Source organism: Gouania willdenowi, chromosome 14, assembly GCF_900634775.1.
Source record: "Gouania willdenowi chromosome 14, fGouWil2.1, whole genome shotgun sequence".
Classification (NCBI taxonomy): domain Eukaryota; kingdom Metazoa; phylum Chordata; class Actinopteri; order Blenniiformes; family Gobiesocidae; genus Gouania; species Gouania willdenowi.
In genome coordinates, this window is record NC_041057.1 from 1421414 (window position 1) to 1437611 (window position 16198).

Sequence of the window (16198 nt, forward strand, 5' to 3'; positions counted from 1 at the left end):
GTAGAACAGGAGATGATGGCGGTGGTGTTTACATATTAACACCAATAACAACTGGTGAGTTAGACTCATGTCACTACTGTACTGATGTAGAACTACTGACTATAAACTATAGACATATAACTTTGATCAGTCTATAAAACTGGTTAGTACAGTTAAAAACACAGCAATAGTTCATTATTTCCTCTCAAAATTCAGGATTTGCTTGTTTGTAAACCTGCTGCTTTTCTCCAAAATGGCGACTTCTGGGTTGATGACGCGCTGTGAAAATCCTCTATTTTGACTAAAATCATTTTTTTGTTTTCAATCAAAAAATTATTCTGACTTATATCCTTAGAAATTCCAACTTTAAACTCAGAATTCTGAGTTTAGTCCCAAAATGATTTTTCTTGCTCCTTTTAATGTATTTTTGCTACATTTCTGACACTTCTACGTCACATTTCAATGACTTTTCTACACATTTTTTCACTTTCCAGACATGTTCAGCACTTATAAACCCTTTCCACCACTTTTACACCTAATGTCACACATATTGACCCATTATTGTCACTTTTAACCTCTTTTCACCATATTTCATGATTATTTTTTGTCAATGTAACCATATTTTGGATTTGCCACATTACCCTTATATAATCACCCAATATTGACACTTTGAACCCTTTTTCTGTTTTTGTCCACTCTAAATTCTGTGGTTTTTAAAATCTCATTTCACCACCTTTTCTGGTCACTTTGAACTCATTTTATTTGTGATTAAAACAAGGATTTACATCTTTAAGATGATTATAATAAACTTCCTGGATAACAGTGGATATTATTCAGAGTCATTTTGTGTTTTTTGAGAGTATTTTTTTGTGAAATATTAATTTTTAACATTATCACAAAAAGAAATCACTATAGATCATGAATTCATATTGAAACATTTAAATAAAAGCACTGAAAATAAAACCACATCATGTTCATTCATCCCTGAAAGAACCAAAAACAACCAATAAAACTAAAAATCCATCATGAGTAAAAAATGTTAAATTAAAGCTGCACAGATGTGAATCACACAGAATGTCATAGAAATACCATCATCATCTATATCTATAATATCTATACTATAATGTAAGAAAGGTCTGTGTATGTGAGTTTGTGGAGTGAATATCTCCCCGACGCGGCGTCTGTTTGACCTCAAACTTTGTCAATGGCTTCCAAATACTCAGAGTTTGTGCATAAGTTATTTTGGAGTAATTTGATTTCAAATGTTTATTTTAATTTTATTTCACCTGGACAGTACTTTCATGTTCACCCAGAAGTTATTCAGCTTTTGACCTCAGTTTGTGAGGGGGCGCTAGCGCACCATCTATATCTATTTCACTGCACAGCTTAAACCAGATAAATCACACACACTATTTTACTTTGTACGCACACATAAAGCCCTTTATAACACTACAGAGTACAGTGTGTACCCCTCTATGTACATCCAACCTTCAAACACGTACTCATTTGGCCATAATTGACAACTCTACTTAAGCTCCTCCCACTATATGAATACAGACTTCCGATGGGCACTGTACTAGTATACAAAACGCAGTAAGTGAGGTTAGAGTGGGAGGAGCCTAAGAGCCACACATCAAGCACTCATCCTTATTGGCTAAGGAGCACACCATGGCTGCAGTGTTCTTCTCCTCTAGCGTTGATGCTAATGCTAGCGACGCCTCCTTTAGCTTCTCCTTGTCCAGGGTGAACTGGATGGGGTTGGCAGCAGGCTTGGTGCGCAGGTAGTACATGCCCGTTTTTAGGCCCTGCAGGTCACATGACAACCAATCAATCAACCAATAAACATATGTCTACCATCAGCTGACCTACCAGCTTCCAGCCGTAGAAGTGCATGCTGGTCAGTTTTCCGTAGTTGGGCTCAGCGATGTGAATGTTGAGGGATTGACTCTGGTCGATGAAGGCGCCGCGGTCGGCCGCCATCTTTAAAACCGTCTTCTGGGAAATCTCCCACACTGTTTTATACAGATGTTTAAGGTCATCTGGGATCCCCTTAATGTCCTGAGGACGCACACACACACACACACACACACACGCAAATAATAGTTTTTAGGTATAGAGTTTGCCTCTGTATTATGAAATAAGTGCATACAAAGTAGTGAATTAAAATATAGTTATGTTTGTGTAGTGGTATATTACAATAATAATGTATGTATGTATCAGTGTGTTTATAACGTCATGGTTTCCCACAAGAGGAAGAACTTAAACCAAACTCCACTTTTATTCTTTCCAGTGACAGAAAGTTACACAATGTTAATAAGTTCATCATTTTTCATCAAACAAGGTATAAATAAACACTATTTCAGGTCAGTTCATTTAATTTGGTAAAAGCAGATTTTAAACTTTTTTTAATAAATCAATGCAGGTAATAATGTGTAAAATTAGGCATTAACCAAACAGAAAACTATGTCTACTTTTATAACCTGAAACCCTTATGTTTATATCAATTATAGATATTACAATTATAATTTTAATTTAACTATTTCTCAGCAGAAATACTTTTATATTACACTATTTTCATATATAAATACTAACTTCAATACATAAACTATTTTCCTCTTCTCATAAAAACAACTTAAATAACTCAGTAAATGAATGAAACAATGATGAGTTGAGTCATTATGAGCTCATCAGGTTTCCGTGCGTTTTGTGCCGTGCACGTATCAGCTGTTCTCAGCTCCGTTGTTCACAGACGTTCATAGGGTGACTTTCTCACCTGTCGAGGTGCACATGGAGCAGTATGAGCTCAGAGCAGCACATGGACCCACCACCACCCAGCTGGTTTATGCTTGACGGGTGTGGTGCGTCACGTACTCAGGTAGATCGCCACAACAGTATGGTTTTCCCACGACACACCTGATTCACATCAGTAATCAGGTGCAGAGGGAGGAGGAGCTGTATAAAAGGAGGAGGAGCTACTGTATAACAGACAGAGGACCAGCAGCATACATGTGGGGAGAGTTTCCCCTGCTCGCCACAGTTTTAGTTTAGACTGGAGAGATTACGGCTCGTCCTGTTGTTGTGTTTCTGTAGATTAACACCACAGCTCCAGCACAGCTGTGTATCTGCTCCAGATGTTGATCGCTCTGCAGTAAATACGCAGCTCGGGACAGGAAGTAGTGCATCAACACAGAATAAAATGTCTGAATTACTTTCAAAATAAAATACTCCATGTTCAAGGCAGATTGTAATTCCATCCATTGACAGAGGGTAACCCCTGGTCCTTCCAGGACCTCCAGCTGGACCATTTCAGACTCTATCCAAAAACCCAACACATGCTCAGATCGTTCCGTTGATCCGAGCACTTTTAAAATGGTATTTTCTATATAAATATTGCATTTATCTGTGGTTGAATCACATATATACTGTATATACTGTGAGAGACGTTTACCTGGATGGATCCACTCTGAGCGATCAGCTGGTTCTTCATGTCCTCACTCCACAGTCCTCGCTCTGTGAGGTCCTTCAGCAGGTGAGGGTTAACGATCTGATGGAGGACACACACACAAACACACACACACACACACACACACACACACACACACACACACACACACACACACACACACACACACCAGGGTTGGGGTCAATTACATTTTCCCATTTCAATTATCGGTGATCAATAACGTTCACCGTCATTTTTTCCCAATTAAAATGATAATTATTTCACCCTGTAAGTCAATTACAATTACGTTCCCAATTACTAAAGGTCAATTACACTTAATCACAATTACTGAGTTTTTAATAAATAATCCTTATTAAACGTAACCTTCCTCTTGTGTTAGCTTTCTGTTAGCATCTCTAATGCTAACAGCTCAGTTTGACCCATGCATTAAATCATCTGTAAAATACATTAATAAATATTATTGATCATCTAATTAGTTTCTCACCTATTGATTACCTTGTCAGGCTTCATAATCAATGAATTTATTGGTTTTAATATTTTTGTTGAGGGTGTCTGAGCCTTTTAATGTATTTATATTTTTAAATAGTAAAATGATTCTGAAGGTAAACCTGATATAAATGATATTTTAATCATGTTAACTACATAAGTGTAAGACATTAGAACCGTAACGTGGTTCCCCAGGTTTACGTTTAAATAAATTGTAAGTGATAATTAAATGTTTTTACTGCTGATTTTAATGTTTCATCATATGAAACACATTTAGTATATTTTGTATGAAATTCTCTTTATAAATATATTTGCCTTGATTAATTTTGACATAATTTCTATTGCAATTATAACTGCAAATGATCTGAACTAAATAACAGTTGAATTCCAATTACAACAGCAACAATGACATTGTAATTAATTACCAATGAGAATTGACACACACACCTGGAACTCTCCCGACAGAACCCTGCGTGTGTAGATGTTGCTGGTGTACGGTTCAAACGACTCGTTGTTTCCGAGGATCTGAGCCGTGGAGGCCGTGGGCATGGGAGCCAATAGGAGACTGTTCCTCACGCCACACCTGAGAAAGGGGAGGAGCTAAAGTAAGCTTTATAAGCTGTACACACACAGACACATTTGATCACATCACAGAAGAGTTATTTGTGTTTTATTTATCGCGTCATTGGTTTAGTGTATTCTTGTGTATTTCTTTATCATTTTTTGAGTCATTTTGTATATATATATTTTTTGTGTATTTTAGGCATCTTGTCTGTTTTTTGTTGTTAATTTTGTGTATTTCTTTTTATTTTGTATATTTTTGTCGTCGTCTTGTGTATTTCTGTTTTGTTATTTCTCTGTATTTTAGTCGACTTTATTTTAGTTACTAGTTTGTAAATGTCAATATCTTCAGTCGCCTTGTTTATGTTCTGTTGTCATTTTATATATTCATCATATTTTTGTGTTATTTTGCTCTCATTTTGTGAATGTATTTTATTTTTTGTGTATATTTCTGTGTATTCTTAGGAGCTTTCTGCAACTTTTGGTTCATTTTGAGCGTTTCAGTAAACATTTCACACATTTTATACATTTTGGTGGATACGTATGTGTTGTTTTTGTTCTCCTTTGGGTTCTTTTCTCCTTGTATGTTTTTTGAATATATTTAAATTTTCGTTATCAGTTTGTAAATGTCACTATTTTAGTTGTCTTATTTATCAGTTATTTTTTGTGTAATTCTGCTCTGTTTGTGAATTTTTGTGTATTTGTAGTCCTTGTCCTTAAATTAATTTGTGTCTTTCTGTTGTAATTTTATCTTTTTAACAGTAATTTTTCTGTGTATTCATCAGTATTGCATTCCTGCTATTTTGTGTGTTTTATGTTTAATTTAATTATGTGTAATATTATGTGCTTTTTGAGTCATTTTGTTTGTATACTTTACCCATGTCTGGGTCACATATTTATGAAGTTTATAAAAACCTACTTTGCGATCTTCTCTTTCAGAGCCGTCCAGTCCCACAGGTCTGTAGGAGTTTTATTCCACATGTCGAACTGAAGAATCTAAAGAACATCTGTCAGAGGTTGCTGTGCATCAGTGGGCGGGGCTAGTGTCTAACTCACTCCTTTACTGATGGGAGAGCCAGCGTAGGTCTCATAGGGACCGAGTGTGTGTGCCAGCTCACTGCTGGCCTCCAGCGCTGCGTAGTAGATGGTCTCAAAGATGTGTGTGTTCAGCAGCTGAGCCTCGTCGCTCTCAAACGGGTAACGCATCAGGATGAAGGCGTCGGCCAGACCCTGCACGCCGATCCCGATTGGCCGGTGACGCTTGTTGGAGAGCTCAGCCTGTGAGGCAGGACACACGTTAATACATACACACACACACACATACACACTAGGGCTGGGCAATATGGACCATAACCAATATTATGACATTACAAATTGATGATATAAGTCTGACCAGGAAGACAATTCTGGGTTAAATTTACTGATGCAAAAACGCTTTAAGATTGGTAAAAAATAATAAAAAAAAACTTACAGACAAATTAATGGAGAAATACACAAAAGAAAAACAGAACAACACAAAGAGAAAAAATGCACAATGGGACATTTATTAACAAACAGCTTGTGCCACTTTTACCTTATTCTACTGTACGGGACAGTACGTGTGAGTGAGGCTGTAAATTTCATGTTGTTCTGAAGTAGAGAAAGCAGCGACTCATAAAACCTGGATTTTAATACAAAATAAGCTATGAAAAATAAATTTATGTATAATGATATCAGCAATATCATAATTTTCCATATCACCAAACTAGCAAACTCAATATATGTTGAATCTAGATACATTGGCCAGCCCTAACACACACACACACACACACACACACACACACACACACACACACACACCTCAGGCACTGGGTAGTAGTTGATGTCGATGATTTTGTTGAGATTCCTGACGATGACTTTCGTGACAGACGCCAGTTTGTTGAAATCAAACGTTTTCTCTGGGGTGACGTACATGTTGAGGGCGATGGACGCTAAGTTACACACTGCAACCTGAATCACACACACACACACGCGTGACTTTATCTGATCTTAGGGTCACATGATCAACATTAATGTTAGCATTAGAATAAGGACCAATCAGAGCATTAACACAGGACACAACAAAGACTTACTGTGTGTGTGTTTGGAGTCATTTTCTGCGTTTGTGTTTTGGTTTTCATTTACTTTTCTGTTACTGTAACTTATATGTTTTGTGTGTTTTTGTTGTAATTTTATACATTTATTTTTGTTCTTTTTTCCATTTTGTAGATTTTTGTTTTCATTTTGTAGATTTTTTGAGTCACCTTGTTTTTAATAATTTTTTTGTATATTTTTTTGTAATTTTATGTGTTTTTTTTTAATTGTCCTTTTGTAAAATTTACATGTATTTTTAAGCGTCTTATCTGGGTTTCTTTTGGTTAAATTTGTGTATTTCTATTTTCATGTTTTTGTGTTCATTTTTGTTGTCATTTTATATATTTATTAGTCGTATTTTTGTCGTCATTTTGTAATCTCTGTTATTTTTTGTGTATTTTTAGTCATCCTGTGCAACTTTTGGTTCATTTTGTGTTTCACATTCAATTTTTGTTAGTGTGTAATTTCTGTTTTCGTTTTTTTATAAATGTATCAGTTATTTTAGTTGTAATTTTGTGTATATTTCTGAAGTTTTGTGCTTTTTTTTTTTTTGCATCATCTTGTGTATTTTTGTTGTCATTTTGTAAAATTCTCTGTTGTTTTTAATCATGTGCAACTTGTGGTTCATTTTGTGTAATAGTTGTTGTCCTTTGGGTTTTTTGTTGTAGTTTATTGGTAATTTCTTTATTTTTGTTATCAGTTTGTAAATTTCACTATTTTTTCTCACAGTTTATTTTCTGGTTAATTTTGTGTATTTCTGTTTAATTTTTTAATATTCATCAGTTATTTTGTTGTTGCAATTTTGCTCTCATTTTGTAAATTTTTGTCATTGTGTATTTCTAGTTGTGTATTTGTATCTTTATTTTGTGTATTTTTGTTTTCATTTTATATATTTATCATTATTTACACATCATTTTGTGTATATTTCTGTAGTTTTGTAAGTTTTTTGGAATCTTGTGTATTTTTGTCATTATTTTTGTGCAACTTTTGGTTCATTTTGAGCGTTTTAGTTGACATTTTACACATTTTGTTAAACATTTGTGTTATTTTGTTGTCTTTTGGATTTTTTTCTTTATATTTCATATATTTTGTCCTTGTATTTAAATGCAGTCGTTTGGAAGCCCAAACAGGAAGTGGTCTGTGTACCTCGTCCTTGCTGGTGTATTCTACGATCTCCGTGCACAGGTTACTGGACTTGATGGTTCCCAGGTTCTGCTGGTTGCTCTTCCCGTTGCAGGCGTCCTTGTAGAGCATGTACGGCGTTCCCGTCTCCGTCTGAGACTCGATGATGCTGTACCACAGCTGCTGAGCCTTCACCACGCGCCGCACACGCCCCTCCTTCTCGTAGCTGGAGCAGAGCAGAGAAAGCAGTTAGTGAAGTGATGAGTCATCAGTGGGGGAAACGACTCAGCGTCTGTATTTTACCGAGTATAGAGTTTCTCAAACTCCTCCCCCCAGCACTCCTCCAATCCTGGACATTCACTGGGACACATCAGAGACCAGTCCTAGGAGCACAGCAGAGTGGATGAGGATGAAGTCGAGGGTCGGTTCTGGTTGGTTCTCGTCACGGACTCACCTGATTGGTCTCCACTCTTTTCATGAAGAGGTCTGGGATCCACAGGGCGAAGAACAGATCTCTGGCTCTCTGCTCTTCTTTCCCCGTGTTCTTCTTCAGCTCCAGAAAGTCAAAAACATCAAAGTGCCACGGCTCCAGGTACGCAGCAAAAGCCCCTGGTCGCTATGGAAACCAAGAACGCATTTGATCATTTTATCAGAAACTGTGCAGAAACAAACACATTTGATTTCTTGTGATCGTAGAAAACCTATATATACTGTATATATATGTTTAGAATGAAAGTAGGAATATATATAATATACATATATTCAAAGTTTTCATATATACTGTATATTCAGACTCTTCTTATATATTTTCAAACTTATATAAATATAAATATCTCTCTGACACAGACTAAACCCTCGTTTACATGTTTTGGGATGATTTCTAATGTTAGCGTTAGCATGTGTAGCTAACGTGTATGAATGTGAAACTCAGAGATGAAACAGGAACGTGTGAAACATGTTGATGGAATGCAGAGTTTTCATTGGTCGAGGATGAGCGTTCATCATCCTCACCTTGTTCCCGCCCTGGTCCACGTATCGAGCCGTGTTGTTGTAAACTCTCAGCATCGGCACCAGCCCGTTGGACTTCCCGTTGGTCTGAACGACACAGTGTGTGTTGGACACAACGTTGTGGGTTCCTTTTAAATGGAAACATGAGCTGAGTTCTCACCCCTGCGATGTAACTTCCTGTGGCTCTGATGCGGCTAACGGCTAGCCCGATCCCGCCGGCCGACTTGGAGATGAGCGCGCACTGTTTCAGCGTGTCGTAGATGCCCTCGATGCTGTCGTCTTTCATGGCGAGCAGGAAACAACTGCAAACACACGTAGGGATGGGATGTGTGACATAGAATGAAACATGTATCCTGATCATTTCTGGTATTGATCACGGTAACGATAAAAAAGATGATAAATAGTTGACTCAAAGAGCTCATGGGCTGATATTTAATGTAATATATTTGTGCTTGTGGGTCACTCTTAGTGTTAGTGTATGTAATTCATTTATTTCCTCATTTATAATGAAATTATTGACAAAAAAATAAAAAAATAACACATGAAAAGCAAAAATAACTCCAATAGTGTTTTTATTGCTGCTGAATCTAGTTTATTTTATATCTGATAATGAGTTACACAAAGTTATGATTGATAAATAAATCCTATAATTAAACCAGATCAGACTTGATGATGTAATCATTAATTACTGAGAGCATTACTCATGGGATATTCTGGTGTAATAATCACAATATTTACATTACTGTCTAACCAGCTTTGTCTGTGAACTATGTGTGAAATATAATTAAAAAATATTGCGTTTCACAAGTTGGGACGGACGAATAGTGACGTTAGCTTTATGCTAACATTTATTTCACAAGATATGTGACATGTTAGCTTTTATCCTTCTATATAAGTATAATAATAATATAAATCTGAGCATACAGTAAATCAGTGGCTCTCTGTGGTTTGATGACAGTAAGACGTGTTCTTTTTACTGGATCTATTACTTTTATGAAGTTGTTAGCGTTAGCTTTTAGCCCAGTCTTGTGTTACGAGTAGCTTAGCTTAGCTTTAGTTACTGGCAGGTAGGGGTGAGTATTGGCAAGGATGTTGCAATACGATGCGTATCACGATAGATATTACCACAATATCACGATATATTGCAATATTCTACCAAGTTAATATCAAAATTAAACGTAGAGATGAAAAATCAAGTTGCTGTATATGTTCATCAGAAGATATTGATCATTCAGAGGACGAATTCAGTCAAAACTATTTGCTTCAAAGCATCCTAATTATTATTATTATTATTATATCTACCAGAGTGGAGATGCACACATGAAGTGGCACAATTTTCAAGGTTTTTATGTAGGAACAGTAGCTGATCAATATGTCCATATTTATGCTGCTCCGCTGAGAAGTGACCATGTCTCCATCAGTAGAAAACAAACGTCCATAAAAATGTGAAAAATACAAGAATAATTATTAAATATCAGGAGAAAAAAAAAAAGTAAATCAATTCTTTATTTATTTTTAAATGGATTTAAAATGGCGATATATCGTGAAATCAATTTTTTTTTTTTTATTTTATTACACCCCTACTGGCAGGTTCATCTGTCACCATGTTTGTGGAACTTAAGGTGGATCTGGTGGAGGAACTTGGACTGGTTTACTTTGTTGGGTGCAGGTCTGGTTCTAACCAAGTAGTGGTCCATGATGCTTCGCTGCTCGGCAGCTTCAGGTAGCCGTAACGAGCACCGCCATGTGTGTGTGAAGGGTGGGAACACCTGCGCGCACCGCAGTGCTCCCGTGACCTGCGCTCCCCTCCAGAGAATAAGTTATTGACAAAAACTTGGGGGCAATTTTGTCAACAACAAGGTTTTTAGGGGCATTCTTGGCTAAATTGAGGGACAAATGGCACGTGGCCGTTGCTAATTTACGACACTGCAAACTTACTTACGTCATTAATGGGAATTTATGGTTTCTATCGTGGGATGATATATTCTTACTGGTGGGAATGTTTTTGTACCCCGTATCCTGCATTCTTAGTTGAACGTGAGGTGGTCGCCATGTTGAGTGAGCGGCGTCTCCGTGGCGTTCCTCACCTGGACAGCTGTGGTCTGTTGGTTCCGGCGTTGAAGAGCGTGGGCGAGGCGTGTGTGAACCACTTCTCAGACAGAAGGTTGTACGTCTCGATGGCTGCTTCCACGTCTTCTTTATGAATCCCCACGGCCACCCTCATCAGCATGTGCTGGGGTCTCTCCGCCACTGTGAACAAAGATGGCCGCCGTTAATAAGAAAACCCGCCAATGATCCAATCACAGATCAGCTGCAGAAAGCCGCGCTCACCTTTACCGTTAATCTTCAACAAATACGACCTCTCCAGAGTCTGTTCACACAAACAACACATGAGGTCATATTTTACAGACACTGCGTCACAGAATGAAAGAATAAATCACCTTAAATCCAAAGAAGTTGTAGGAGAAGTCTCTGTCGTAGATGATGGCTGAGTTCAGACGCTACGTTTAAAGCACAACGTTTAGTTCCAACGCGCTGAATAATAAAAACACAGATACTTTAAAAAAGGACTCACGGCTTTGTTTTTCAGGACGATGTCGAGCGTCTCCTTGGAAATCATCGGAGAATGTTTATTATTTAAAGGGTTGATGAAGGTGAACAGATCCTCCATCACATCTGTGTAAACACGAGAGAGACTTCATTATGAAAGCTGCACTAAACTATTTAGCACGTGTTTGGAAGGTTTTAGGATTTGCAGTTTTGGGTCATTTTCATGTCAAATTAAACAAGAAATTTCCTTCATCTCAGAATTTTTTTAAACTTTTTGGAATGGTTGGGATCCATGAAATTTGCACAGAACTCACTTATTTTAATTCGTGAGATATTAGTTAACAGTTGGGCCTAATTAGTGCACCCTCGAGACTTTAATGACTTTGAAGTATGATAACTACACAGTTGATTTTAGTGTCACTTTTAAGCTCTTTGAAGCTCTATCAATGTGCCTCACAAGCTTTTTTCACAGAATCGAACAAAAGAAAATGACGTTAAATCATAAACTTCAAACGTCCATCCATTTTCAGACCCGCTTGTTGCTGTTTTTCAGCATCGCGGAGAGACTTCAAGTGTGATTTTAAGAAAATCCTATTCTTCAAATTTTTTTAGAGGTAGCTGATGATGTCAGAAATCTTCCCCGTGAGTTTTGTGAGCAAATATGTGCAGCATGGTGAGAATTATTGATTGATTTCCCCTAAACAGTGCGCTGACACGCTCTGGTGGCTTAAGTTAACGAGTAAATCAAGGACAATTGAAAACACACAAAGCCTGAGAATAGAAGGACTCCACCCTAAAGGACTTTTTATCGTCTTTTTGTAAACAAAAGAGGTTTACAGCGACATCTTTAACTTTTCTTGTTGTCATTTTGATGGAAAAAGCTGCTAAATGATCTAGTTATTGTCCTCCCATGTTATATGTGATTGTCTTCTCATGTTTCTTTGGACGGGAGGTAACGGAAATGTTTGTATAGCACTTTGTGATTTTTATCAGTGAAAAGCGCTTTATAAATAAAATGTACTTACTTACTAAAAATCTGCTAAATGATGTAAAAATCAGGCTGAATGTTTCACTCCAATAGAAAACAATGGGATGTTTACAGGAAGTGGGGCCGTGTGACATCATCAATCATGTGATTTCAAGATGGAGGAACACAGGCTCTAAGACTGTAAAAGTTAATTAAATAAATGTGGTAGATCTAATAAGTACATTTGGAAGTTTTATTGAATCAAGTTTAGGTTAAAAATGGTTAATGGTTAATCATTTTTCTCATCCTGCTGTTGTTCTGAGTAATGTTGATCAAAGACTGACAAAATAAATCATAATGTATGTTCTATTCATGCTCATATCGTCTCTGTATAAAATACACATTACATACACCAGCTAAAATACACAAAAATATACAAAACAATGACAAAAATGAGAACAGAATTGCACAAAATGACTCTACAAACACTAACAAAGGCTAACATAATCAAATCGGTTCCATAAATAGACAAGATGATGACTAAAATACACAAGAAACACATAAATACAACAAAAATACACAAAATGATAACAGAATTACACAAAATGACTCAAAAAAGTTAAAAATAAAATGAATACGGTGAAAGATAATGCGTCTCACCCGCCGTCTTTATCTTTTTGCTAAACTTTTACATTTTGTGTGTATTTTCCCACCACAGACTCACCGCTGAACACCTTCTTGGTTTCCTTGTGCAGGTTGGACACGGCGATGCGTGCAGCCAGGATGGCGTAATCTGGGTGTTTGGTGGTGAGAGTCGCTGCGGTTTCTGCAGCCAGAACATCCAGCTCCACCGTGGTGACCCCGCTGTACAGACCCTGGATCACTTTCATGGTGATGTGAGTCTGCAGAGGGACGGGGGGGGGCGCAGAGTTAGACTCACCCAGCATTCTCACCTTTACCATTTTAACGGTTTAACTCACGGGATCCACAAAGTCAGCGTTGAGCCCGTAGCAAAGCTTCTGGATGCGTGATGTGATCTTATCAAAGGTGACGGCCTCCTGACGCCCGTCTGAAAAAAACAAAACTCTGTCAGTTCTTGTGTTTGTTACTCATTTCTACCTGAAAAACGGTCAACATTCTCCTATGAAATAAATGAATAAATAAAATCATATAAACCTTACAGGTGTGGTCACAAAAAACAAAAACTGCAGTAAAAACACATGAATATCATGTATTTATTTCCTTTAAAACAAGCAGAAGGGAAACATATAAATGTTATATTATTTATTACTTTGTAATAAACCATTGGTTACGTTTGCAATGCATTGTAACATTTTTGGTATATTTTGTATAGTCCTCAAATAATAGAGAAAAAAAGACTCAAAATACCTACACACTTACAGAAATATACACAAAATGACAACAATGTCAATGTCAGCTTTATTTATATAGCACATAAAAATAACATAAAACCACATCAAAATGACAAGAGAAATACACAATCGACCAAAAAACAGACAAGACGTCTAAAAAAATACACAAAAATAACTGAGAAATCTAATTTTAATTTAAATAAATATGAAATGACAACTAAAATACACAAAATGACTCCAGAAACACACACTACTGCTTTAACAACAGAAAAGAAAAGAACACCACCAAACAAATTCACAAAAATTAAAAATAAAACAGAAAAAGCATTTGTTTTTTTCCTCAGATTGGACATGTAACTATCTTAACTAATCAATTATCAAAATGTATGCAATTGATTACAATGGATTATGTCAAAATGACGATTATCGCTCCCAGAACGGATTAAAAGTATAATTATGTATTATATATATGTACAGATCACATCATACGAGTATTTAATATTATTCATAGAGTATAGTCTAACAGTGTCCTTCTTCACAATGTTTCCATATTTCTGAATTATATATTTTACAGCTTATTTTGTATTAAAATACACGTTTTATACTCATCTGTGCTTTCATTACTTCTCAGAACAGCATGAAAAACAGTTGGATTTATTTATTTATAACCCAGACCTTCAGAACTCACTCACACGTGCTGTCCCTTAGAGGAGAAAAAGCCAAAAGCGACACATATTGTGCAGCTGTTTAGTAATAAATGAGTCTGTGTCACATTTTCAGCAAATGTAAAACTGAATTGTGTTTCTGGTCAGATTTGAATTAAAATAATTGAGATCAATATCATATATTGCCATTTTGAGAAAAAAATATTGAATTTACAGTTTTTTTTTTGTTGGTCCATATCGCACAGCCCTAGCATCACATGTGAACGTCTTTAATCATTATTGTTGATTTGAACTAGTTTTTACTGTTGATTTTAAATGTTTTTACTGCAGATTTTAATGTTCATATTGATTTTTAAACTTTTTTAATCATGTAAAATCTTGTCTAGAATTGCGCTCAACAAATACATTTGTATTAACTTTGTTACATGCTTGATCATGTATTTATCACTTAAATAATCAATAATTCAAAAACTATGCAATTGATTATAATGGATTATCTGAAAATTACGATTAATTATCACTCTCAGCCCTGACTAAAAGTATAATTATATATATATATATATATATATATAATTATATATTTATAATGTATTACAATAGTGTGTGAGTTAGATGTGAAGGAAAGCAAACAGAACAAACGATGAGCTTTGTTCTGCTCTTTGTTCAACGAATACACACACACACACACACACTTAATGACAGCTAGAGTTTTCTTACCTCGTTTAATGACATGCATGATGACAGCGATAGTCGGTCTGTAACAGGTCTGTAGTAGGTCTGTAGTTCTCAGTCTGACTCTTTTTGTTCTTCTTCTGCGTCTTTTTAATTCTTCTTCTTTGGTGTTTTTTGCCTGGCTCCGATCAGCAGCTTCACTTTCAATCTCAAAGTGCGCGCGCCAACGAGCAGACAGCCAATCAAATCGCACTGCCTCACTGCCCGACCAATCACAGGACAAGGCTGGGCACCATTCACAAGCAACACGCGAGCCTTTTACGCTACTTCCGGGAGAAAACTGGCGCGACTTTTCAAGAACAACAGGGCAGGTTTGTTTAAACATGTTTTATCTTGTTTCAGCTGTGACCTACTTTAAGTTACTCCGTCTAACAAAGTAATAATAAAGTAGTAATAAAGAGTTCCATAACGAGTCGGATCAGTTCAGATGAAATGGAAGTTAAAGTTGGATCGTACATAGAATTCAAATAGTTTATTTGTTCAGTCAGATTAATTTAGATATTAGAAAATGTGTCACACACTTTATATTGTATTTACTTATGATGTGTACATGTGTATATAATATTTATTATATATGATTATATATTATATTATTATTAGTATGTTTAATATTACTATATTGTATTCATTTGTTTTGTTTGTGTGTATGTAAAGACAGATAGATAGAGCCCCATCCACTTGTGACACAGGTTTAATTTATTTAATTTAATTTTTTTTAAATACCAAAGAGCGTTGGTGTGTGCGTGCAAGAGCGTTCCCACTTTTCTATGGCAACATTACATACTTCCTACTAGGGGTGGGAACCTCTGGGTGCCTCACGATACGATACGCGATACACAGCTCACTATAACGATTATCTCTCTCATGTGACGATACTGCGATTATCGATATATTGGTCAGAAATCAATCTATAATATGCTATGACATAACAACAAAAAAAGATCAAGTGAAAAAAATACAATTTTTATTTTCTATCTCTGAAAGACAATAAATTGAAGTCCTATGAACAGTGACACTATTTTAGTGCAACATTTCTGTAAATAAGTGTCAACATACCAATGTAAACGAATAAGTATCTCCAATAGTGCTTTCTGTAAACAATAAATAGGGTCTTTATTACCAGTGACACCAGTATAGTGCAATATTCCAGTAAACAATATATTGGTTCCTTCAACAAACA

General features: G+C 36.2%; 1 protein-coding gene across 1 annotated transcript; it reads right to left on the reverse strand.

Annotated features, from left to right (window-relative positions):
- Positions 1 to 1514: 1514 nt before the first annotated feature.
- LOC114475572 (ribonucleoside-diphosphate reductase large subunit-like) lies at positions 1515 to 15155 on the reverse strand. Its single transcript, XM_028466504.1, has 19 exons — positions 15004 to 15155; positions 13229 to 13317; positions 12973 to 13150; positions 11307 to 11407; positions 11173 to 11232; positions 11063 to 11102; positions 10819 to 10981; positions 8892 to 9033; positions 8735 to 8818; positions 8178 to 8339; positions 8027 to 8106; positions 7748 to 7949; positions 6329 to 6478; positions 5546 to 5767; positions 5409 to 5485; positions 4376 to 4511; positions 3428 to 3523; positions 1849 to 2037; positions 1515 to 1784 (listed from the first exon to the last, which is right to left on the reverse strand). Exons 1-19 carry the CDS (start codon positions 15020 to 15022, stop codon positions 1599 to 1601), a joined length of 2376 nt encoding a protein of 791 aa, XP_028322305.1. The 5' UTR covers positions 15023 to 15155; the 3' UTR covers positions 1515 to 1598.
- Positions 15156 to 16198: the final 1043 nt, after the last annotated feature.

What these genes read in the sequence shown, in the direction of transcription:
- LOC114475572 (XM_028466504.1), bottom strand. An exon ending in ACAACTTCTTTGGATTTAAG is followed by an intron (nt 11,103 to 11,172) that starts GTGATTTATTCT and finishes TTGTGTGAACAG; the next exon opens with ACTCTGGAGAGGTCGTATTT. An exon ending in CTCAGAGTGGATCCATCCAG is followed by an intron (nt 2,038 to 3,427) that starts GTAAACGTCTCT and finishes GTGCGTCCTCAG; the next exon opens with GACATTAAGGGGATCCCAGA.